Source organism: Spinacia oleracea, chromosome 1 (assembly GCF_020520425.1).
Source record: "Spinacia oleracea cultivar Varoflay chromosome 1, BTI_SOV_V1, whole genome shotgun sequence".
Lineage (NCBI taxonomy): Eukaryota > Viridiplantae > Streptophyta > Magnoliopsida > Caryophyllales > Amaranthaceae > Spinacia > Spinacia oleracea.
The window spans coordinates 110,172,837-110,198,192 of NC_079487.1; the positions used below are offsets into that span (position 1 = coordinate 110,172,837).

At 34.1% G+C, this 25,356-nt stretch overlaps 4 protein-coding genes and 1 long non-coding RNA gene across 5 annotated transcripts; 1 reads left to right on the top strand and 4 right to left on the bottom strand.

The window, feature by feature from the left end:
- The first annotated feature begins 279 nt into the window (after positions 1 to 279).
- Positions 280 to 989, top strand: LOC110798632 (uncharacterized). The gene is made up of 2 exons (XR_002536132.2): positions 280 to 587; positions 725 to 989. It is a non-coding gene; the product is annotated as an uncharacterized lncRNA (long non-coding RNA).
- A 2,264-nt stretch (positions 990 to 3,253) lies between these two features.
- On the bottom strand, positions 3,254 to 4,033 carry LOC110798629 (transcription factor MYB77-like). The gene has a single exon (XM_022003818.1). It carries the CDS (start codon positions 4,031 to 4,033, stop codon positions 3,254 to 3,256), a length of 780 nt encoding a protein of 259 aa, XP_021859510.1.
- A 1,522-nt stretch (positions 4,034 to 5,555) lies between these two features.
- On the bottom strand, positions 5,556 to 8,415 carry LOC110798637 (transcription factor bHLH51). The gene is made up of 2 exons (XM_056839477.1): positions 7,736 to 8,415; positions 5,556 to 6,126 (listed from the first exon to the last, which is right to left on the bottom strand). Exons 1-2 carry the CDS (start codon positions 8,018 to 8,020, stop codon positions 5,614 to 5,616), a joined length of 798 nt encoding a protein of 265 aa, XP_056695455.1. The 5' UTR covers positions 8,021 to 8,415; the 3' UTR covers positions 5,556 to 5,613.
- A 3,778-nt stretch (positions 8,416 to 12,193) lies between these two features.
- LOC110798635 (uncharacterized) lies at positions 12,194 to 15,682 on the bottom strand. The gene is made up of 2 exons (XM_022003822.2): positions 15,500 to 15,682; positions 12,194 to 12,968 (listed from the first exon to the last, which is right to left on the bottom strand). Exons 1-2 carry the CDS (start codon positions 15,539 to 15,541, stop codon positions 12,381 to 12,383), a joined length of 630 nt encoding a protein of 209 aa, XP_021859514.1. The 5' UTR covers positions 15,542 to 15,682; the 3' UTR covers positions 12,194 to 12,380.
- A 944-nt stretch (positions 15,683 to 16,626) lies between these two features.
- On the bottom strand, positions 16,627 to 21,266 carry LOC110798636 (GDP-Man:Man(3)GlcNAc(2)-PP-Dol alpha-1,2-mannosyltransferase). The gene is made up of 7 exons (XM_022003823.2): positions 20,800 to 21,266; positions 19,513 to 19,799; positions 18,673 to 18,859; positions 18,297 to 18,365; positions 17,988 to 18,181; positions 17,204 to 17,313; positions 16,627 to 17,094 (listed from the first exon to the last, which is right to left on the bottom strand). Exons 1-7 carry the CDS (start codon positions 21,088 to 21,090, stop codon positions 16,853 to 16,855), a joined length of 1,380 nt encoding a protein of 459 aa, XP_021859515.1. The 5' UTR covers positions 21,091 to 21,266; the 3' UTR covers positions 16,627 to 16,852.
- Between the last annotated feature and the right edge of the window lie 4,090 nt (positions 21,267 to 25,356).

Here is a 25,356-nt window from a genome sequence, read left to right on the forward strand (position 1 = left end):
TTCATTTTGATAAATAAAACAATTTTATTGGTTGTTGTAGTGGTTAGGGATTGAGATTTTACTTGGGTTTATTTTTTTTAATGAAAAAGAAAAAGAATTTTTATTATACGTTAATAAACGTGCAAAATCCAAACGTAACAAACAAAAAGAAACAGAGGGAATAGGATCTAAGTATCTAACAATACCAACTTTTTTTTTTTACTCATACATTAATACTACCATCTCTAACTGAATTGTATATGATTAATATTATTAACATTTAGTATATGACACATGAAATCGAAGGATGGAATTACATAAAATTGTTACAAAAAAAATTAAATTGTAAATAGAAACATTTGAACAAAAAGTATAAGCAAGGGCAACCGGGATCCAGTTAACCAAAAGTTTTAAATATGGCCCAAATCAAATCTCACAAGGCAAGCCCATAAATAAAAAATTTCGATAGGGTTTCACTATATAAAGTCGCAAAACCCTTATTTCACCTGTTTCCTATCCAAACTTCCTTTCCTGCCTCATCGGCTGCTGTATCTGATTAGGGTTTTGAGGTTGCCGTCTTTTTTCATCCTTTCACCATGAGGGCCAAGGTACCATACTTTTCTCCCTTAATGTCATGAATTGATTATTTTCTTCCTTAATTTCGTCTGTTATCCTGTTAAAATTGAAATAAATAATCCCTATTGTTGACTAATTTCATTCAACCTTTTGATTTGTATTTTTGCAGTGGAAGAAGAAGCGTATGAGGAGGTTGAAGAGGAAGCGTCGAAAGATGAGACAGAGATCCAAGTAGGAGACGATCGATCTTCAACTGCTGCGGTTACTCTTCTAGTTTTTAATTTTCCGTCGTTTCGTTTAAATCTTAGCCGTTCGATTAGCTATTTTCTATGGCTGTTATCGGAGAGTTTTAGGTACTCAGTTTTTTGTGTCATGTAATTTGATACAGATAAACATGAATTTTGCAGTAATCTTATCGAAACTTTTGCTCTTAATTATCTTGTCCCCTTTTGTTTTATTTAATTTATTTTACCAATATTCATTCTCCAGTTTGATTATGCCATTGAATTGTTGTTTGATCCATGTTCTTTTAGAAAAATTTTGCAATAAATCGTGTTTTTTTATTTTTTTAAAGTATAATATGATCTGAATCAATGTTTTTGTAGAAATGAATTTATATTCACGAGGATTGTTTGGTAGTTTTGGGAATAAGCTGAAGCGATTCTCTGTTGTTTTGTTGTGGTAAAGTTTTTGATTGGTTGGTGAGAGCAAATGTTATTCCACCGAAAGTGCACTGTAGTCACTAACATTCCCAATTTGATAGCTCACCAGCTGTTGTGAAGGCTTTTAGAAGCATTGTTTTGAGTGAATTGTGGTTAATAGTTATTATCAAGATACTGCAAGCTGTGCCATCTATTTTGTAGTTGCCAAAGGTTTTGTAGAAGAAGTTTAGGGGATGAGTATGGAATACATCAGGTGTTGTGTAGGATTTAGAAGCATTGTTTTTATCTGATGTCTAAGGGGGGAAAATGATCTTGATTGTGGTCTTGATTAAATCTCATTTGGCAACGTGTTATTTGGAGGACGAGTGCACAAGCAGTAGGGTTGAGTGTAATATGATCTCTCATGTCACTTGAAGCTTTTGGCATGAAGGGGCAAAATGTGATTATAATCACAATACCAGAGTCTAAATGAGGTAATTTGTGCAAGAACTGTGTTTTATGTATAAGGTGATTTACCCAGAGAGTGTAATGACATCGTTCTTGTCTTTGTTTGTTTAAAACGTCCAGGAGAGTCTACGGGAGGTATTTGTTGAGGTTTAATTTCTGCTGTAAATATTGTGGCATTGGTTGCTAGAATGTCTGTTCTATTTACAGCAGACATTACCAACCATTCTGAAGTCTGAACTAGTTTTTTCTACGTAAACATCTGGTAGTCGATCCCGTGTTCTTTCTTGATGTTTCAAATTCACGTACCTGGACTATTTCTTCGTGTTCAGGTTGTGTTGTACTCCGTCTGTTTATTTCAGCTTTTCAGGCACTCGGCTCCTTGAGATTTCTACAAGATTCAGCAGTGGCACGATAATAACAGTGCACTATTTGGTACTCTGTTTTTGTTAATTTGAAAACCTGATAGTGCTATTTGCAAAATTATGGCGATTCCAACGTTTGTAGTTAGGGACTTGTAATTTTTTAGAAATCTCAAGTTTCTATAAAATTTTAAGTGATAGATTAGTTTAGCCAAGTTAATTTACTTTAGGAAATTGGTCAATGAAATAATATCAACTAAAATTAAATTTAATACTTTGCTAATAGGTAATCATTGAGGGGGAGTAATTTGAAATATTAGAGCATCTCCAATGGTTGTAGCTAGGGATTAGTTTGAAATTTATAAAGTTTCAAGCTAATAGCTACACCATTAGAGTGAAAATAATAAATTAGCGTGGCCAAGCAAATTAGTTTAAACGCTTGACAATTAGCTATTAAAGTTGTCAAATAATTAATTGACAAGTGGGGTCAATTTAAATAACAAACTAGTTGCTAGTCATTAGAGTACAAATTAGCTAGACAACGAAATAGCTTGAAATCTTATATGACATAACAAGCTAATTGTTAAATTAGCTTAGCATTGAAGATGCTCTTATGTGTCAAACTAATTTAACAACTACCTTACCGTTGGAGTTGTTTTCAGATGAACATCGTTTTCTATTGAACTTTGTGTTCATGTAGCAGATGAACATCGTTTTAAGGGACCTAAGCCAAGATTCCTAGGATGTTGTAATTCGTATTGTATGTGCACTTACATTCGTTAAAGTGTACTCAATGTTTATGTTTGATGTCAAGATTGATATTTTTTGGGTGTCGAGAGAGGCCCTTAGGTTAAAGGAAAATTGACAAAAGAAGTAGACGATTTTTGTTCTCAGGTTTTAGGGGCTAAGTAAGCTAGTTAGCATCCACGTCAAATTTAGAAATGATTGAATTCTTTCAATGCGTAGGTTAACTTGTCTTTGAAAAATTTTAGACTATCTAGTTACAAATATACATTACGTTTATTATAGTTCTCATTTTGACTGATACGGTGAATTAACAGCCTACTTATTTATATTTACTTAGGCTGTCCCCCCAAACAGTAAATTCTACGTTTTCTTCTCCAAATACGCTTCGAAACCACCAAAACCACCCCCCCCCCCCTTAAAAAAAAATCTAGGAAAACGTTAAAAAAATATGAAATAAAAAATAGAAGTCCTATAATTTTTATACTAATCACGATGGGCTTGAGAATCTGATTCAGGCCCATCCCTATTTTTGGGCTGTAGAACAAGCCGATCCATGTAATTCTTAACCTCCTCAGCTATCATACTTTGCATCACAGTAATCCAAGTTTTCATCTCATTATTCCCTTTTTCACTGTCACCTTGACTCTTTCCTACACCCTTCCACACCTGATCTTCCTCTTCACCTTCTTTGTCTTCTCCACGTGTCACCATCAAACTCCCGCCAGGTGGCAAAAGCGTCAAAACCGTTTCCACACCGTCTGATCCCTCAACCCCACCATTCTCCTCCTGCTCCGACACCACACCCGAACTCACCTCCTTTTTAACAATCCCTGAATCCGACTCAGCCGACACCACCGCCTCAACTCGCTGCCGTTTCCACTCACCTGACTCGACCACCACTTGTGGGTCCCGTTTCCTCCTCAGCGTGCTATTCCAATGATTCTTGATTGCATTATCAGTCCTTCCAGGAAGAAGCCTCGCAATGGTGGCCCACTTATTGCCATGGACCTTATGGGCCTGAACAATAGTCTCGTCCTCCGTTGGGCTAAAAGGCCTGTGTTGTACATCTGGGCTCAGCTGATTACACCATCTTAACCTACAAGATTTCCCTGACCTCCCTGGAATCCCTGCGCTTATCAAAGTCCAGTTTCTCGGCCCATGCTGGTCCACTAGCTTCACCAACGTTGCATCCTCTTGTGGGGTCCATGATCCCTTCACCCGATCCTTTACGACGGCGTTTTGGACATTGTTCTGTGTTCCCATTGATGAAAATTTATGGAGGTTTTCTTATTCTTTTTCTAATGTATTTTGAGAAAAGCAATGGATTATGGGAGGTTTATATGAACGGAGGAGAGAGAAAAAGAGAGGGAGTTATAACTGCATTGCTGCTGGTGTGGGGGTTATAGTTTTTTTTTTTGGTGTAACTGAATTTTATTTGTATTAGAATTAACGGCAAATTTTATGGTTAGTTGGTTAAACTCTTATCTTTTCAATTGCTTTAATTAATTCCATTGCTTACCAAATTCCGAAACTATGGCAGTTAGAAACTCTCTCTCTCCCAATTAAAAAAAAAATGAAGTCAACTTCTGGCAAAGATGTGATTTTTATGTGATCTGGTATGATATTCAACGTCTTGAATATTGACTACTACGTTGTACACATTGTATAGACAATTAGATATAAGACCTCGATGACTAATTAAGGTTAGATTGTAGCTGTCGTTTTAATTTAAGATTAAGAAAAAGTTGGTATAACAAAATGTAGCTTTGTATGTCTACATTCTGTTTGGGGTGTGATTACTACTCTTAACTTACAATGTTTGATTGGTGATTACGTTTTTATTTTTTTCAGTTACAAGTTCCTATGATACCTAATTCATGGGTTGGAGTTGGACCAAATCAGATGTGTTTTTAATTTTTTATTCTTTTAAAATAAAATAAAAATAAAGTCAAATACGAAGTACACAAATCTAGATTGATTGCTGGCATATATAACGATTTGTTGTTGTTTTTGGCTGTAATTTGCACAATTATCTTTATTTACATGGTCATATACAAGTCTAGTAGGATATCAAAACTATAATTTTTTAAAAAAATAGACGGGTAATATAATATAATATTGATGGTAAAATTGTAAGTTATAATGAAAGCGGGCTTAAAAGATTAAGGTAGGTAAAGAGTAAACAAGTCATAATAACCTTGTGGAGTTGTGGTTGCTTTATGAGGGAACATGTGGGAAGCATTGCTTCAATTTACACCGGTAAACCTCTAGTTCTCCTACAACAGTTTTTACACGCTAACACTTAATTAGTTACACCTAAATACTCCATTCATTGATCACTTTGTTCGTGTGTCTTCATGCTTGTTTCCTACACATATATTTTGTGTCATAGTCTCATAGATTGTCTACTCCTTCAAGTCATGGTACAACATTGCACCATATTGTTTGTTTCATTTTCTTTCGCGCCTTATGTACCTAAAACTAGGTGCATCTAATATGAGATAAGCGACTTGTATACTCATCATTTACTCTCTTGTGTACAGTTAACGTGTTGTGATATACGAGTAATAGAACAATGTTCATCAGTCATCACGTACTCCAATTCCCAACAAGAGCTGGAGTTCACAAGTCACGGTACAACATTGCACGATAGTGTCCGTGTACCTAAAATTAGGTGCATCCAATATAAGCGACCTGGTGTGCACAATCAACGCGTTATGATATACGGGTAATAGAACATCGTTCACCATTCCGATTTCCAACGAGAGTTGGAATTCACAAGACATGATAATTAATTTCATGCTTAAACTATATAATGTAAAACTTAAGAAACCTTTAGCTAGTTAAGAAGAGAAAAAGAAGCGTTGCCTCTTACTAGTAACACGAAAACTGGAAGTACTAGCACTAGACCATGAGATAATTCTAGTTAAAACACCCATTAGAGACTGCTTAATTGCACTAACATTACAAACAACACCATCATTATTACTATCTAATTTGTAGTAAAGTAATAGAATACTTTTCATCCTTCCTCCTAAACAGCCAATATCAGCTCCAATTACTGTCAAGTTAAGGTCTTTGAGTTCCCGTATTAGCTCTGGAATTAAGTCAGGCCGATCTTCGCAGCATAATGTAGCCTTCATAAACATTATGTTGCTGTTGCTGTTGTTGTTGTTGTTGTTGTTGTTGTTGTTGTTGTTGTTGTTGTTGTTGGGATGATTTTCTTTCCGATGACATTCAATAGTTATGTCATCGATTTCTGATGGGATTGTAAAGATTTTGCTGATTTCTGATGCTTTTCTCTTTAGATCCTTAACTTGCTCAACTACTCTTTCTAGGAGTGCTGCCTTGTCCATCTGCTTTACAAGTTAAAGGACTATCATGAGGTTCTATTAGGACAATTAATTGGTACTCCTACCGTCCCTAAAAGATCGTCCATTTGACTTTTCACGGTGTCAAATACACAATTTAAAACTTAAATATCTCTAATTCCACAAGTGTAAACATTAATTATAAAGTTGATATTACTAATAAGACCCCACATGACTATATTTTTTTTATAGGCTAATGATAATTCATGATCAAAGTTTCAAAGTTTGACCCAAAGAATTGCAACGGGGCAATCTTTTAGGGACATATGGAGTAGAAGTTACACCCCGTTGCATGTAGAGCCGAGTCGTTTTATATATTTAACTATCATACATCACATTTTTACAATTTTAAAACACATTTTTGCAGGCACACCCTAAAATTTAAGTACAATTGCATAAATTCAATACTATATTGCTTACATTTTTCCCTCGTAAAACTGTTTAAGATCTGCAACTGATTCTACATGCGTTTTTTGACAACTCTATCTATCTAGCTATGTGGTAGACCAAAAGTTTCAAAATCCATCATATTGAAGATTTATGGAGAATCTTAAAAATGGAACATAATGTAAGCAATGATATTGATCTAAAACAATTCATCTAGACATGTTAATAAGTTTCAAGGACCTACTTTGACTTACATTGACATATCTCCTAAAGCTTATGATGAAACGCATCATGAACACCATGATCGTCTAAACTAAGAAAAATCATTGGGAACACGAAATTAAGAAACCACTAATCTTTTATAAACATGATTACTTCATAAGTGGCTATATAGAATTATAGAGTATGCCGAGTACTACAATAAGTGAATATGTCGTCTTCTGTAACCAGATCGTATTGTTTACAGTAACGATTGACTTGTAAGAGGTGCCGAATTGATAATAAAACATAACGAAAAATTAGGCAAATTGAATAGTTAATCCGTATTTCATGAGGACCTAACAATATTTTTCAATGTCGTACGTACAAAATGTTCTTGGTTCTAGGATGAATTCTACGAAAGATGATAAAAAAAAAAAAAAAAAATAGCATCCGAGTCTACATGGGCGAATTCGAACCACATATGACTTTGCTTAATTCAACTATTTTTATTGACAAAACTCCATCTGTTTCTATTTAAGTGTCCACTTTGGAGAAATTCATGGTAATTAAAGAAAATAAAAAGTGTTTAAGAAAAACAATAATTGTGATTATTTGTTTGGGGAAAGGATAAAATAGATAATTGTTTATTGATAAAGTACAAATAAAAGTGTATGTGGGGATGGAAGAGTGGAAAAAGTGTAGAATGTGTAAGAAAAAACAATCATGATTTATGGAAAAGTGGGAAAAGTGTATGGAAAAGTGAGAAAATTGTAAGAAAAAATGTAGTCCAAAAATGGAAAGTGGACACTATTTTTGAAAAGTTGACACTTAAATAGAAAAAGAGTAGTAATTAACATTCATTGTTTTATCAGCAAGAATTTAATCTTAAGTTAATTTTTGTAGATCATTGCCTGACAATGTGTTAAGTAAAATAAATTAGACAGTACTGTATTTTACTAACAATATCAAAAGTAATTAAGGAAGCTTAATTAACTAATTGGATTACCTTTTCTGACTTGGGAATGAGCCTCCTAAGCCTAGCAAGCTGCCCGTTAATCCGATCGCGGCGCCGCTTCTCGGCTTGCCTGTGATTATGAGAAGAATCAGCAGCAGAAGCTTTATCTTCAAATTCTGCAAAACCTTCAAAAGGTTCCTGAAATTCTAAGGCATAACAATTTGCAGGCAATTCTTGCAAATGCATGCTACTTGATGTTGTATTCGTAGCATTAAAATGGTGAGGCATGGTTTCCTCTTCTGGTAAACTTGAATACTGAAAGCTATTTTTGGCCATTTCTTAAGATATAGTATAACATAAAATATATTTGGACTTATAAAAACTTTTTTCAAACACTATATATTTATAGTCATCTACGCTGTTGAAAACACTTTTATTGCGTCATTCAGGGTCACTCTGTTATTTATGATATCGAACAATTTGTAAAATCCATCCATACAAAATAATGTGATGGTTGGGAAATATACTGTGTATTTTTGGTTCAAAATTTGTAATGATTTAGAAAATTGATTTATGGTTGAGTGAGACGACGAATATATAATGTGATTGGTTTAAATATAAAACCAAAATGACGTAATAAATAATTGATTGATGGAATACTTATAATTGGTGAACTGTTATAGAACTTTGCAAATTTGTGATCCTGGTTCTTTGTAAGTGATTGAGGGCCATATCTGTCTACTAAACAAGTCCAATGAAAATCTTTCTAGGATTGGTAGTTAAATATATGTATTTTATTGTTGAAGTAACTAAAATATTTATGGATTTTGTCACTCTCCACTATATTTGTCAATGTATGATTAGCTTATTGTAGGAACTAGTCCACTAGTTTAAATGAGGGTAATATTATCCGGTGTTTCGGCCTATTTATAGTCCGGGATAAGATTTGAACTAATGATTTTAGATTTTGGTCTTATAAGAAACTTTTTTTTCCAGAGTTACGGAGTTCATACATGGTACAACTGTTTGCATAATATTAAAAAAAAATCACTCCAACTCAATGGTGTCATCAAAGAAATGGTATATCAATATTCTGCATTTTTATTTAGTACCAAACCACATAGTTTGATACAAGAAAAGTAGTTGTATTTTCTAATGCGATACCAAACAACATAGTTTGGTAACGTGGTTTCAGTTTTATTTGGTTCCAAACAACATAGTTTGGTACTCACAAGTCAAAGATAAATGTTATTTTTCGTGGGCCAGACTCAATTTTTTACTTGAACTTACCATTTAGCCCTTAATATACCGACTGAACTTACTATTTTGACCTTAGTATACCATTTTAATATAGATTCAGAAAACCTCGTCATCAAAAGGTCTTGCATGCACAAGGTGTACAATAAATTTATTGTACACTAACATAACTTTTACCCAGTTTTCTTTAACTTTTATATTATTAAAAAAAAGTTGATAGATAAACCTTTTAAAGGGTTAAATGATTAATTTTATACATTATTAGCAATTTTGAAGAAATATTTTTTATTAAATTGAAAAATCTTATCACTAAAAAATAGATAACTATTACATATACAATGGTAACTTTTAAGCATTTTACGTTAACTTTAATTTCAGTGTATAATATTTATCGTACACCTCATGTAAATAAGAATTTATGTTGACATCATTTGACAAATGACAAGGCTAATGATACTTCATTTATTACCATTGGAAAATATAGCAAGTAATTAAACAAAAATTCATTATTGATGTTTCAAATTCACTAAATCATCGGTGGTTCTTTTTGTCCAGATTTGATTTCAATCACCAACAACCACAAATACACACTAATGTTTTCATTTATCAAAGCAACAACATGTCTGAATACTCTATATAGTACGAAGTATTTGTTTTATAAAAGCAGGGGCGGTTTTGAGGTTGTACGAGGTGAGCGACGGAACATAGCCTCCAAATATCCAGAATATAATATAATTAGTTTCCTTGACGTAAACAAAAATAAAGTTGGAGTAGTGCTTAAAACTTTATTGTATAATACCCAAGGTAATGTGATACCAATCATCAACAGGTAAAAAAACAATACCCTTAAGTGCACGGTGCACCTGACTGTACCTAATAATTTTCGATGAAAGCACCGTAGTTCATCCATATAATTATGATTGGAGAAATGGTGATTTTCCAAATTGTGAATAGATAGGGCAGGATAGGACAATTGACATTAAGAAAAACAAAGCAAAAAAGAGCCCACAAACTAGATGCATACTTATCTACTGGGATTTCATATGTTTATCAACGATACAGTATTACTGTGATTGGTAACGCATCCTATGTGATGTTTTTGTCTTTTATGTATACCAACTTGCTAGCTGGCTTACCCCTCTTGACGAATACTCATATTGTAGGCGGGTACCTTCATTTGTTTGATTGAATTGAAGGTTAGTGTATAGCTAGTCCCTTTGAAGGAGCGTGCAATTCAGCTGATTTTTACTTATCTGAACTTTTTTAAATATAGCTATTAATAAAATGTAAGTAAGTTTTTTCGAAGCCAATTGTACACTAGACATTATATAATGACCATGTTAGAAAGTAAGTGTAAGTATTCTTACATCAGAAGATGAAACAATGATCGAGGTTCTGGTTTATAACCCAAGTGGGTTACTCCCATATTGCCAATTTAGGATTGAGCTATGTTCGTGGGATTCTGTTTCTTCATTGATTTGCTCATCAATTATAACATCAATTATAACAAATTGGCATTAGAGCAGGACTTTCGTACAATTGGACTATCTATTACTATATACTAAAAGAGACACCAGGAATGACACATGTCAATTCCTGGTGCGATTTTTTCCCGCCAAAAATCACTTTCCTAAAAAAAAAGTGTATCTGTTTTATTTTATTTTATTCTCTACGTTTTTTATAAACTATTTATGTATGGAAACAAAATTTAGTTTATAAATTATGGCAATAATAGATACGACGTAATAATAATTATTCTAAATTGGTAATATTAATCGCTATATTAATAATGAAAAATATATCACTCAATCTTTTGGTAAAATTACTATATTAGCATTTTAAATATGCACATTAGATGAATAAATTTAAATGAGTATGTTAAAAATGTTATAACTATGCAATAGTTTGGGAGATAATCAGTTAAATATTTTGTGAAAAAAAATTATAAAAATCCGTGCGTGCACGGGATCTAATCTAGTAACACCATATGTTAAACACCGTTACCCGTGGGCTTGTTCCAGTTATGGCCCGTCTGTTGGTGTTGTGCTTTAGCCCGTAATGTTCGGAAGATGAAACAAATAGCTTCTACGGAGTAGTTTAACCTAAGGTGGGTTACTCCCTCTATTGTCAATTGATTTTAGGATGGAACCTCACTTAGGCTATGTTCGTGGGCTTTTATTTCCTCCTTGATTCTCACATATGTTATAACGACAAACTGCAAATACATTCATCAACTGGGCAACTTACAGCCATAAATCTTCATTCGAAGATGTATAGAAATGTTTCTTAGGAGTTCTTTTGACGGAAAGGAAAACATCATCAATAATCAGCTAAACGACATCTACAAATGATCATCAAGATCAGTGTAACATAATTAATTTAGAGATTGGATTCGATCAAAGGGGCCTAGCTGGTAGCTAGCTAATAGCACACAACTTGACAAGTAGTAATAAATGGATGTGAAATTTTACGAAACACAAAAGGCAGAGGACAAATTGAAATTTTAGTCACCTTGGTTGCATTTGCATCATGCATGTCCTTCAAGGGTCCTCGATCTCAATGATTGACGTACACCAAAACGTTAATATATATGCCTAGTCTTATAGGTAGTACTATATAATATATATGTTATGTCCAAATAGAAAGACAAAAAAAATTAGTACCACCAGATAAAAATTATAGGAAGATAATATTTTTGTGCGAATTTAAAAGACAATAGGTTTATGAATGAATAAAATTCATTTATTTTGAAGCAGTGTAACATATATAATATGAATATTAAAAATGAAATTTAACTTAAACCAATCTAACTTTTGTTGTTGTTGTTGTTGTTGAATATTCAGTGTATAATCGGTTATACCTTGTAAGTTACAATCTAAACAACTTTTTTACTCACATGCTCAGCACAAGGATAAATGAATTATAGTAGACTTGGTTATTTCTATGCATAAGATACAACCGGTTATATCAATTTGCCGACTTGACTGACTTATTTGAGGCAATTGAAGGCTTTGATATAGACAAGTAAGTAAACCCTCTTGCTGTTTAGTGGTTTCCCTTAGACTAGCTAAGGCCGTTTATTTATTTTCTTTCAAATGTGGATCTTTATTTGTGTGGATAGGATACATGTACATATACAACTTTAAAGTCCATATTGTCGGCAGAGAGCAGGTCCTTGATTGCTCAACTTATACACTATAGTACTATACTCATGGATGTTGCTAAATTTGTTGGCCTCGGGGAAAACAAGGGTTACCTTAATACAAGATGTTGCTATACAACTCCAAAATGTAACTGTAAAATCATATACATCAGCATTCAGTACCTAAATGGTAAAGAACAACTACATGCATTTGACTATGATTTCTGCATTCTTCTCAATATACAATTAAAGAATACTGAACTAATATTCTCGTTGAAGACGATTTATAGCAGCATTTCAGTACTCATTGTAATGGATAGCACCGAGTTTCCAAACAACGAAAACTGTTGCAAACATAACTGTGCTTATAAAAACAAAAGAGAAGGCAATCAGAAACAAATCAAAACCTCCCGGGAATTCAAACGTCAGACCCGCCTTTGGCATTCCCCGCTTACTATCATCAAGCATGTTAGTAGGTGCTTGTGGAAGTCCCTTTTTACCCTTCTCACTCTCTCTCAAAGCATCCAATACGCTGCGTCCTATTACTGATTTGGCAGGCTTGGATTCTGAGTAACGGCTCAGTACCCTTGCCGCCCTTAATCTCTCTCTTGCAGTTAGCGGTGCTTTCTTCTGCGCAGATGCCGGTGTCTTGTTTTCCTGTTTTGTGTCATCGCCAACTTTTCTTTCTGAATTAGGAGAAGAAGAATCCTCCGAATTTGAACTTTCACTAAGGTCTGTAATTATACCATCACTCTTTGCAACCAAAAGATGTGAATGTGAATGCCTTCTGTTTAAACTTATGGTTCGGGTGAATTTGATAGAGAGAAAGGGAGCTGAAACACGGTCAACCTTTGGAACAGGAGATTTGATGGAGGATCCTGAGACCTGCACAGTTGATTGAGAAAAAGGGTATGAGAAATTATCATAATAAACACTATACAAAACATTCGTAGGACATCAACTCCCACTATTATATGTTCGTACTGGTATGATAAAACAATGATTTGCAAATTGGCATGTTTATCAGATTTTGACAGAAGATCTGAGTTCCTGAGATGCTCAAATTTAGCATTATTACACCAATTGTAACAAGTACATGAATTCACAGTTCAGCAAAAGAACAATAATGATTCTCACAATACAATAATACAAATTGTAAACAGAAGTTTTTTCGATTTTTTTCCTCTTACGAGAAGGCATCCAACATGAACTTGCAGATAAATAATCCATAAAATATATGAATTTTTTTGCTCAGAAGTTTGGATTGTATAGAAATCGTTTCTCAGAATGAAATTCAAGTTAATAAATCAAACCAAGGAGTACACTAAAGTTTAGACCCGTTGTCATTTAAAGTCAAGTTCCAACTTTAAGCCAAGAGCAGGACGATAACATTTTGAGACTTCTGAGTAAAGAAAACCTTTTGAGGATGATTGGTACCGGAAGGTGCAGAAAAAAGTTACTTTGACAGTAGAGTGAACACCTTGTAACTTAAAACAGAATGAGACACACTTACGCGTAGCGTAGAGAGTTTTTTGTGGACAGTTGAGTCCAATGTAGAGGAAAAGTAAATCCAATAACAATCCAATGATTCATTCATTGTGTAGCTTTATGGTAAGAAATATCAATATCAGTACAGCTCCCAAGCGAATACCCACACAAATATTAAGACAATCTAGGAGAGTACTCATCATAAAGGTCACCCTAAGTTTGGAACTCTCAAAATTATGACCTTCCTCTCAGCCAGCAGTAAGTTACATAGGAATTAACCTAGCTGGTACTAAGGCTCCGTTTGGTAGGGCGTAAAATATTTTCCTAGAAAACAGTTTTCCTCTATTTTCAATTTTACATTGTTTGGTTTGCAAAGGGGTGTAAAACCATTTTCTATAAGAGTAAAATTGCTCTCCCAATGATGGAAAACCATTTTCCCTTCAAAATGAAGGGAAAACTGTTTTCTTATCTCTCTTGTACACTCCTCTCACAGTCTCACTACCTTCTTACTTTCCATTTCATCATTTTTCTGACATGGAACCAAACAACGGAAAACTAAATTTGGAATTGTGTTTTCCATTGTAAATCGTTTTCCACGAAAATAGTTTTACATTGAAAATGTTTTACACCAAACCAAACGGAGCCTAAATGACGTAATAGAAATGAATTTGAGTGTAATTTTTCAAGGAAGTAGCATCACAATGTCTGTGGACTGTGGTAATGCAATTTTATCTCCAAGTTTGTGTTTTTCTTAATAAATTTCCATTGCCACCCAATACCACCGACGAATGGTAATGGATGGAAATGATAAAATTGTGAAGAAAATGAGATACTTGAGCATTACTGTGAGCATTGACATACAAATTTTCTTGCACAGTTATACTATATATTCACTTATCAAATGGTTCATTGGCTCAAATGATTATTCCATGGCAAATTAAAAAAATAAATAAAAATTCAATGATTTAACACTCTTGATGACCGAAGATCCAAGATTTAATCTAGGCTCCAATTCTATAATTCTATTAGCTGCAGTTAAAGTTTCAAGTGATAGCTTCAGCACTAAAAGGTTAGTGGTGATAGAAACATAAAACCAAGCTGCGATGGATATACAAACAAACCAATGACCAGCAAAAGAAGTGATCAAACTACAAGTCTAGAATATATCATTTATTCAATCACAAGTACTAAGCTGGCTTCAATTTACAGGGATCTATCAGCATTACCCCCTTGTTAATGTGACAACAATTTATAAACGGTGCTTCTTCCCGTCAATTACACAAGCCGGTAACACTATTAGAGCATGTTTGGTATAGAGTTTTTAAGTGATGGAAATAGAATCAATTTACTATTTTCATAACCTAATCTTTAGTATGAGGGGAGTGGTAACGTAATCCATTTCCTAAGGGTAACCATTACCGCAATTTGTTACCTCTTCCAACCCTATGTTAACAACATTGTTACCCTCTTCAATCCTCAATTTGTTATAAGTGATTCATTTCCTAAGCTATACCAAACAACTGATATTGGGAATAGCTAAAAATTATCCACAATTTGGCTTGGAAACCTCAATAAATTTGCCTTTTATTTCTTTAAGCCAATCAATCTACTTGGAGCTCATGAAATTACACCATATCCAACACCATAATTAAGGAAAAGATAATGTAAGAATTCCAAAACCATTAAACAATTTCTATTATACAATAAGGGGCTATTTTCTTTTCTTATCTGCCCACCTCCCAAAATCTGAACAGATCATACATAAATTATTCAGACATGCAAAATTTGACCAGAATTTAACAAAAGTATCATAATAATAAGAACGAAATATTAAGACCAGATTAACTAATCAAGCAAATACATAAGAACAAATAACCCAAAAGAAAAAAAGAAAAAAGAAAAAAGAAAGAAAGAGGGAGTATACATACAGAATTAAAAGAGACGACGGAGTTGAAAGAAACCGCCATCATTAGGTGGTGGTCGGAGGCTGAAGATGAACCATAAGAGCTTCTCAAACTGGTGTTGGGCGTTTGTGGCACCAAACTACTCTTCACTCTTGCCTTCTTGATAGAATTTCTTTCTTCTTCAAATATTTTCTACTCACTACTCGACTTCTATTGCGCGTGTAAACCCAATCAATCTATTTCTTTCTTTCTTTCTTTTTTCCCTGTTTTTTTTAATGATTTTTTCAATAAATAAAATACGATTTTTTGCAAAAGACCGTCTCGATTAATCAAACCGCCATACCACATGACATGACACGTTACTATTCTCCATTCCTCCTACCGTCCTCCTATTTGGGTAAGCATACTATTGACATATTGAGGATGGTTGACAGAGTGACAGTTAAGTAAGTGTCAGACGGTCTGATATAAGAATAGCTAAAGTATTTAACTTATCATCAACAAATTCTTTAAACCATTTTGTAATTTTTTTTGAAGTTAATTTAATGCATATATTTATTTTTAGAGAATATAATCAAGTTGCTAGATAAGCATTTAAATTGGCCCACAAATTTTCAGCGTATGCCAAAATAAAATAAAATATTCAGCCTATGATCAAGGATTTAATGTATATTTAGATGTTGGTATTTATAAGATGTTTTTAAATAAAAAAAATTAGATAGTTTAACGTTCTCTATTTCCCTCGAAAAAAAGGTCATTCTCTTGATTCTCTCGGAAAGATAAAAGTCAGTTTTAATAACGAAAAATAGACTTTAGAAAGAATATAATTACCATTTTGTATAAATTTTCATTGGTTTTACCTTTTACAGTGGAAGGTCGTAATGTTTCTTCTCTTATTTTCTTTGTACTTTGTATCTAGGATTGTCAGCCTATTCCAAGCCTATTCTGAAGTGACTTTGAGTTTTGTTCTTCCCTATTCTCTTCATTCCCCTCCCCCCCCCCCCCCCCCCCCCCCCCCCCCCCTTTTTTTTTTAACAATTTAGACAATGATGTATATTGGCCAGGTCAAGTTCTGGGTACCTGAAAACTCACAAATTCAATTTTGGTTCCATTAGGATCATAACCATAAAAACCAGCACAGTATATCACAATTAGCCGCCATTTAGGCAAAGAGATAGCTCATAGTTGCCTGCATTTCAGGTAGATATGTAACAATAAACACGTGCTGTTAACTCCGTTGTCAGATTAGTGAACCATTTATGCAACAACACAAATTTGCTGCATCCTAGAATGGCACTTGAGACTAAGACTATTTATACCGACTATGTAGTAAGGCAAAAAAAACATTACAAGTATGGTTAAGTTAATTTTGTTATCTCAGGAAGTTTGGCATAAAATTGGTCGAACTGAAGCCTTAAAATCTTCGTAAAACTTCTGCTCTGAAAATCTGCCTGCTTGCTTCCTGGCAGCGGCAGCTATCTCAAGTCTTTTGGTCTCTGGCATTGTCAAAACTTCAAGAATAGCTTCTGCATATTCATCCAAAGATTCTGCAAGAAATCCTGTTTTCTGTCCATCTTCTTCCAACACGATGTCCATCTTCGGACCAGCTGAATTGTGGGCTGGGGGTAGATGAGGAAATTTAACAACAATTATCAATTATGCATTAGATGTTGCCTCACACATACAAAGTTAAGTTAAGTTAAGCTATTGTTTCTTCACAATGCTTACCAATCGGGACTGCACCAGCAGCCATAAATTCCACAACGCTTATGCCAAAATGCTCATCTGTCATGGTATGAATTCCTGCAATGGCAGCCCCCAAAAGTTTGACCAAGTCCCTGCACATTCACTCAGATATAAGCCAACATTTTTTTTTCCTTATAACTATTACTTCGTATAATGGTGGACTACCCTTTAGGCTCTGTTAGGTAGGGTGTAAAACGTTTTCAGGGAAAACGATTTCCCCCTTTTCAATCATTTTACGTCCTTTGGTTTGGCAAGAGATGGAAAACAATTTTCCATAACCCCTCAAAGGTGTAAAACCATTTTCCATTTGAAAGGAAAGGAAACCACTTTCGCATCTTTCCTCCTTACCTCCATCTTTCTTCTTCCAATCAATCTTCACCAATTTTCTTGTAAGGAACCAAACAAAGTAAAACAAGTTTGGAATTGTGGTTTTCCTTTAAAAATCATTTTTCATTGAAAACGTTTTGCGCCAAACCAAACGGAGCCTTAGTGTAAGAATTAGTTTTCACCATTAGTAACTTTTTTGGCCTAAGTTGAAGTGCATTAGTATCCATAAGGCCATGCCTAACCTAGTGTTAGAGTGTCCGACACGACTCATATGGGTACTTGAGTGAAATGAAAAGTCCATGCAGCACGACTTATAGTTATGACCTTATGATCCATATCCTGCCTACACAGATGACTAGGACACAAGCTAAAGACCCGTGACAGTAACAAAGAGTGCTGACACTTTGACTATGTGAGTATGTTCACATAAATTGCATACCTGTACATGATATTTTTGTGGAATTCCACGTCATTCTCCACCTTAAGCTCAACAGCCATCTCTTTCAACTTTTGTAGTCTATCTTCATCTCCCTTATTGCGACAACTACCCACGAGCTGGAGCTTAGGTTTAGGCAAGCCTGGATCCATTTGACTAATGGCTTTTGCAAACGCCTTGAGTTGAAGAGGATGTGCCTGAGATAAATGCAGGAACACACTTAATAAGTGTCATAATGGGCATCAGAAAGGCCTGAGGATGACAACCACAGCAATGATACCTTGCATAAGAGTTTTACATAGAAATGCCCACCTTCTCAGGACGAAACTGAGCCACCGATATAATAGCTGGCACATCTATGGCCCTTTCCAGAGGTAGAGCCTGGTTAAGGTAAAGAAAGTAAGAAAGATGAAATCAAGCAAACAAAACTAAAAACATGAAAGATAAGTGGTAAATCAGCTAGCCAGCAAAAAAAAGTATATAGGATTTTTTCAGAAAACTCAATGCAAATGTATATCCCAGATTATACTATCTGCCTTTTGTTCTTAGCCTCCTCAAGCTACTTAGGAAATATTTACTTGTAGTTCTACATATCGCCAGAGAATGAGGTGAGATTTCCAGCTCAGGCAGCACAACAGAAGAGGTAAGCATACTGTCAGAATTAACTAGAGAATCTCATATCAGTTACCTGCAGGCTTGAAGTATCACATGGAGGATAGACTCTCTTAGTACGCTCAGGAATTCTCCAAAGCTTCACAATATGTGACTGAGTCCAGGATGAATTCACCATGACTATGTGAGCATAAGACCCAACAAAGCCATACAACCAAGTGAAGATTGAATAGTAAATTATCTTGCACCGCGATAGCCAAACACTGCCACAAAACAACCAATTGAGAATATCAACTTTTGAGTTATGGTGGTCACATGCAGCTTTTTTTTACAGTCTACGGAATTGCGGCAGAGGGGGGGGGGGGGAATAGTACAGAGCATGATCAAACAAGTGGGTGGCCTGAGGTTTTTGCTGGTTATGTAGGGGAAACGGAGAGGTTTGAACTCAACAACATTTTACATCCAAGCACCTAAAGCTCTCCCTTGGTTGACATAGCAATGTACCTTCAAAGGTCTAGACAGCCTCCACATAATAAAATAAATAATATTCTGAAAGTAAGATTTCTTACAGACTTATGCCATGACAAAGGGCAGATGTGGAACAATTATTTATCTCCATCAATAAAAAGAAAGAAACGAATAAGAACAGAAACAAAGAAGATGACGAACCACAAATGCACTATGCATCAGATAGCAAGTAGCAACAAATTTAATTTTAAAAATATGCAGTTTTATGAAGTGATAAAAACAAGCATCCTGATATCCTATAATGGAAATTCGAGCAGTAATAATCAACTGCGAAAAGAAAGGGTCTAAGAAAAAATATTTCCTTCCACACACTGTCTCCTTTGGCAATTCTTAATTCAGATTTAAAAATGTTAAAAAGAAGAAGCAAATCAAATGAAGAAAAACCAACCTTCTGGCAATGAAGTCATCATTGTTATACAAAGCACTCCTCGAACGAACCCGAGAGACCATATCTGAACTAATGGTTGGATAATGAGTATAGCTGATTACTTTGCAGCCAAAAATCCTTGCCAGCGGGTAAGTAAAAGCATAACCACTGGTATCAAAATAATACAAAGGTGTCAACTTGCACAGAGCTTCCCAACACAGGTAGACTGAACCAAGGCTCTGACCAATCATAGTGAAGCGAGGATATGTTGCCTCTTCAATCCATTTTCTTTTGTTTAGATGCACCACCTAATACGCGAAGCCACAATTATTTCAGTACTGACAACACTATCAATGCCTTCTACGTTCTAACTGATATGGAGTATGAGGCAACAAAGAGAGCAAGATATCAAAGAAAACTCAAAGATATTTTTGTCAGCTAGGATGTATACGATTTAATCCACTTAGTTTGGGGTACACCATAATGCCACAAAAAGGGAAAGACGATATGTAGTGTTATCAAACGACAACCGTAATAATGCAGATGGTTTGCAGCTGAAACAGCTTGCCTTTATCATCTCAGTTCAACTAAAAATATAAGGTCACAACCGTTGCATCCATAGGGACGTTATTCGCTAAATGGACTAAAGGAGTGCAGTCATCTACATAAAACCAATCAAATTTCACAACTTTATAGCACCAGACCACCAGTCAGCCTCTATGATTGCATTCCAGTCAATGCAATACAGAATTCAGATAAGGGTAAAAGCAAGACAATTTTGCTCCAACTAAAATTTTAATTCCCAAGGATTAGTATGAATCATCTCCTTAAGCTACCTCATATTAAACTCTCAGTCAAAAGTCCCACAAATCTGAAAATACCCACACAGCAACAAAATTGCACAGTCGCAGTTGAACTTGCAAGATACCAACAATAAAAATTAAACAAGCAATATAAAGAAGAAATCCTATCTTAAATGCTTAAATTAGCTATATAATCAAACTTCAAAATCCAACTACATTTCTAGCAAAATAAAGTAAGACATTGATACATTCTATTCGTATCAATTAGCCTTAGTTGGAAAAAATTGCGGGTGGTACGGCTGGTACACACGGCCTCCGGTCGAATCTCGTCTACATTACTATCATTGTGGCTTTAAAACAGCCCAAATTTCAAAGACCCAGAAAACCCCACATGGTAATCACCTAAATTTGCACCAATAAAACCAACCAAAACAACAAAACCCCAATCCGAAACAAAAGAAAATAGTAAACTAAGAGAACTAGAAATTCCAAAGATTAGGCAAACCTTAGGTGGGTTAATCAAATGAACTCCAAAACGATCAGTGGCTCGAGCCATTAAACTCTGTGGTGAAGCATCATGATCACCCGTGTAAATTACGCAATCGAGGTCTGATCGTTCATCTTGGATGGCCTTAACTGCACACCACAACACTCTCTCTCCTCCACCTCCATCGTTGGTGTATGGATGGAAAAACCCAGCTGCATTTTTCCTGTTTTTTCTTCCACTTATCATTCTTATTGGGATTCTCAGGATTTTGCTGAGCAAAGCTGAGATTATCATGTAAATTATCATCATTTTTATGGGTTTTTGTTGTTGTTGCCCAATAATTTCATGGGACAGAGATTTGATTTACTGAGCAAGAGAGAGAGAGATTGGAGTTTGTTTTTGCAAGGAAAGATGGAATCTTTTGTGAAGGGGAAGATAGGCGTGGAGAAAGCGAAAAAATTCTTAGATCCCAACTTTTCCTTTTAATTTTAAGTAACTCTAGTTTAGCGAGTACGAGTTAAAATTGTTAAAACATTACAGTATTAAAAAAAAAAAAAATTGTAAAAATTGGAGAATTTCTTAGTATTATCTTGTTTGGTAGTTTAAATACAAGTAGAAAAATATGGAAAATAAAATGTGTGGAAATACAAGTTGAATCTTATCTGTTTTATTTCCCACATTTTTCCCATTAGATGTGATGTAAAAATTATAAAAATTGTGGAAAACATAATTAAACAAGTGAAAAATATACTTCGTATAATATAGCATTCTTCATAGCTTTCCATAATAATTAGCCAAATAAATTAAAATTTAGAGATTTCCACATATTTCTTCATATTTACTTAAAAAAAAAAAATCATACTTTTACTTTTACTCACATTTCCACATTATGCAATGTTATGTTCTTTATGCAGCCCGTCCAAAAAAAACGTTCTTTATGTAGATTCTAAAAACATTGTTAATGTTCTTTATGCAGAGCCAATTGCTAGGCAATGTGCCAATGTTATGCATTGGCAAAATAAGCCAATTAAGCGGCACTATAAAAAAAAGAAAAAAAAAAAAGAAAAAAAGAAGAAGCAGCATATAATGTAAAAGATTTACTTCTATATGATTTTTTTTGAGGGAAAAAAAATCAGAATAATTATCAAATAAATCAATTCGACTGTAAATATGATTTATAAACAAAAGGGGAAAAGTTATATGAAATGATAAAATAAAATTAAAAAATAAAATAATAGAGGAATGAGTTGACTTTTCTTATGTACTCCCTTCGTCTCTTTTTGTTTTTTACGTTTGATATTTTTCACGCGATTTAACGACTATTTAATGTGCATTGAGATTCCTCTACTTTTTTATTTAAACAAGAAAAATTACGTTTATTTATAATGTTTTCACTTTTATCAAAAATCTGACATCGGGAAAATGAGAAATATTTAATGTCCAATGGATTTAATTGGTTAAAATAATATTTGGGCACAAATTTTGATAGAATATTAATGCATTATGTGACAATATAAAAGGAAATGTAAAGAACAAAATAAAACACCCAAAATGGAATACGTAAAAAACAAAAAGAGACGGAGGGAGTAGTATTTACCCTTCCCTAAAAGAATTGTCCCATATTCTTTTTTGAATGTCTCCTTTTTACTATTTATATGCACATTATACGCTCAAATATACTATTTCCGTTTCTTAATACTCGCACCGGTTTGACCGGTGCGGAGTTTAAGACACTTGAATTGACTTATTAATTTAATGTGTGTTAGTTGATAATAGTGTATTGTTTTTAATATAGTTAGTGGGAAATGTGTATGGGGTGGGAAGTGGTGAGTGGGGGTGTGTGAATTTTTAAATGATTTTTTGTAGGGAGTAGGGGTGTAGGCGGGTTAGTAGATAAGTGTGAAAAATAATATAATATTGGTAAAAGTTTTCATTTATAGAAGCGGTACAAGTATTAAGGGACGACCCAAAAAAGAAAGCGTTGCGAGTATTAAGGGACGGAGGGAGTAATAAAGAGAAATTTACTCTACATACATATTTTAGGGATCGAGGGAGTATTTAGTGGAGGTAGGCTACACCTCTGGTGGACAGAGGATTTTTGCACCATACCCATCCCAAAAAAAAAGTAAAATAAAAGAAATCGGAAAAGATGGGCCACCCTTAAATAAATGTGAAAAAATGTTGATAATTTGTTATATATTGTCAGCGGTAATATAAGTATTATCATTGTTGTATATATACTGTTATCTATTACTATATACTAAAAGAGACATCAGGAATGACACGTGTCAATTTCTGATACGATTTTTTCCCGCCAAAAATCACTTTCCCAAAAATTTTATCTATTTTATTTTATTTTTATTCTCTACCTTTTTTATAAACTATTTAGGTATGAAAATAAAATTTAGTTAATAAATTATAGCAATAATAGATACGACGTAATAATAATTATTCTAAGTTGGCAATATTTTAGTTAAATCGCTATATTAATAATGGATAAAATATCACTCAATATTTTGTTCAAATTACCATATTAGCATTTTAAATATGTATATTAGTTTGATAAATTTAAATGAATATGTTAAAAATGTTATAACTATGCAGTAGTTTGGGACATTCAGTTAAATATTTGGTGAAAAAATGATCAAAATCCGTGCGTGCACGGGATCTAATCTAATTATTCTATTAAAATACTGTCACAATCACCAAAAAAAAAGAAATGAAATAGAAAAATTAAAGGGACCACTTAAATGAATGGGTAAAAGTATGTATAAAAAGTGTTATATAAGTATTGCTATCCTTTGCATAAATACGGTCATTGTTGTATTAATTACTGTCATTCTTGTCGATACTTAGTACTTTGTTTGACTTTTCAACACAAATAAGTATTATTTTACCCTTGGGTATGGGGCAAAAATACGCTGGTGGACAACGATGTAGCCTACCTCATACTTAGGACGTGTTGTTGTGAGGAGAATGGAGGAAGGGGAAGCTATTACCCCAAATGAGGGTCATAATCACCTTAGTGGGATGATAGGTAACAACTACCCCCATAACGAGGGTAACTATTCCCCCTTTCTTTTTCTTTTCTTCTTACAAACACTAGCTTATTCTTTTTTTTTTTTACTACTTCATTCCCTCATCATCAACATCAATTACCTTGTTTTTTAAGTTTGACTTTCATTACCCTCTTAATGCATTACCCTCAATCCAAGTATACCCTTAATTTTTTGTTTTCCCCCCTTCAGGGGCGAAACTTAGTTATTTACAAAGCTTTGATCAAATTGACTTTAGTGATCATTGTTAAGATTCACAAAAATTATACTATGTAATTGTCGATAAGGTCCGGATCGAAAAACTAGCGAAAGTGGGTAACTTTTAGTGGTACATGTTAGAGTAGTAAGTAATGGAGAATTAGTAGCGAGTAACAGTTAGCGGTAAAATTAGGTGTCGATAATATGAGTGTTCAATAAAAGTATCAGATGAGATTGTAAAAGTACAATAAAACTATATACTTATATTAAATTTTAACATAAAGCGATCATTTGCTACCTGCTAAATTTGAACCCTAGCAAGTTTAATGTTTGAGAAAAATATTCAACTGTTCCCTCTACCGCTAACCGGAAGCCCGCAACCCTGACAAACATTGCGTCCAAGTCAAAACAATACCAGCTACTCTGAAAGCTACCGAATACGCCCATAACATAAGAAAATGAGAATGGTTGTGCTTCTAAAGATTTTGAAATTAATATATGCAAACCATGTCCATTGTATTTTGCTTTTGTAACTTTTCCGGTAAAAATGAAGATTTCAATTTCCAAGTATTTCGACAAATATGCTACAGAGTAATTTCAAAGAGTCACAAGTCAAGAGAACAAATGGGAGAAAAACATAAAAGATGATCCAAAAATTAGCTCAAAGATGACCATCAATAACAATTTTTGCATCAGTTGGGAAGTTTACAACAAAGTTCTAAGAAAGACCGGCCAATGCTAAAAACATGATGATAAGCGTCTGTTTCAAGTAGTGTATAAAAAAGCGCAAAGGGCATTAAAGCGAAATGAATTCTAGAGCCTAAGCGCAAAGAGCAAGCACAAGACGCGCACTTTTTAAGAATTAAAGTCTTTTTTTTTTTTACTAGTATGCATATATATGTTATTAAAATAATCACAGAATATAGAAACATCAGATTTGCTTACATAAATACATTACTCTTTAAAGCATATAACATAGTGTTTATCAAGAAGCTAGGGCCGGTTGTTGTAACGGTTGTCTTTTTCTTTTTTCCTTTTTCCTTTTCATCTGGATTGTTAAGGAATAATAGGGTGCAGTCCAAAACACAATAACAACATATAAAAAAAACTTCCAACGTAAAGTAGTAATGAAAAAAAAGATTTTTTACGAAGCGCCAAAAAGCGCGCCTTTTGCGGGCTTAATCACAAACGCTTCGCTCATACCTAATTAAGTGCTTTGCCCTAGAGCTTCGCTCTTCAACGCGCTTTTTTTAAAACCGATTCCAAGACGTTCCTTCCCCCGAAAAGATCAGAGAGACAACCCCAAGTGTGAACAGTGAAG

What these genes read in the sequence shown, in the direction of transcription:
- LOC110798637 (XM_056839477.1), bottom strand. Translation starts at nt 8,020, where the DNA reads ATGGCCAAAAATAGCTTTCAGTATTCAAGTTTACCAGAAGAGGAAACC. An exon ending in TCATTCCCAAGTCAGAAAAG is followed by an intron (nt 6,127 to 7,735) that starts GTAATCCAATTA and finishes CTTGTAAAGCAG; the next exon opens with ATGGACAAGGCAGCACTCCT.
- LOC110798635 (XM_022003822.2), bottom strand. Translation starts at nt 15,541, where the DNA reads ATGATGGCGGTTTCTTTCAACTCCGTCGTCTCTTTTAATTCT. An exon ending in CCGTCGTCTCTTTTAATTCT is followed by an intron (nt 12,969 to 15,499) that starts GTATGTATACTC and finishes TCAACTGTGCAG; the next exon opens with GTCTCAGGATCCTCCATCAA.
- LOC110798629 (XM_022003818.1), bottom strand. Translation starts at nt 4,033, where the DNA reads ATGGGAACACAGAACAATGTCCAAAACGCCGTCGTAAAGGATCGGGTG.
- LOC110798636 (XM_022003823.2), bottom strand. Translation starts at nt 21,090, where the DNA reads ATGATGATAATTTACATGATAATCTCAGCTTTGCTCAGCAAAATCCTG. An exon ending in GTGATACTTCAAGCCTGCAG is followed by an intron (nt 18,366 to 18,672) that starts GTAACTGATATG and finishes TACCTTAACCAG; the next exon opens with GCTCTACCTCTGGAAAGGGC. An exon ending in CTCAGTTTCGTCCTGAGAAG is followed by an intron (nt 18,182 to 18,296) that starts GTGGGCATTTCT and finishes CATTTATCTCAG; the next exon opens with GCACATCCTCTTCAACTCAA.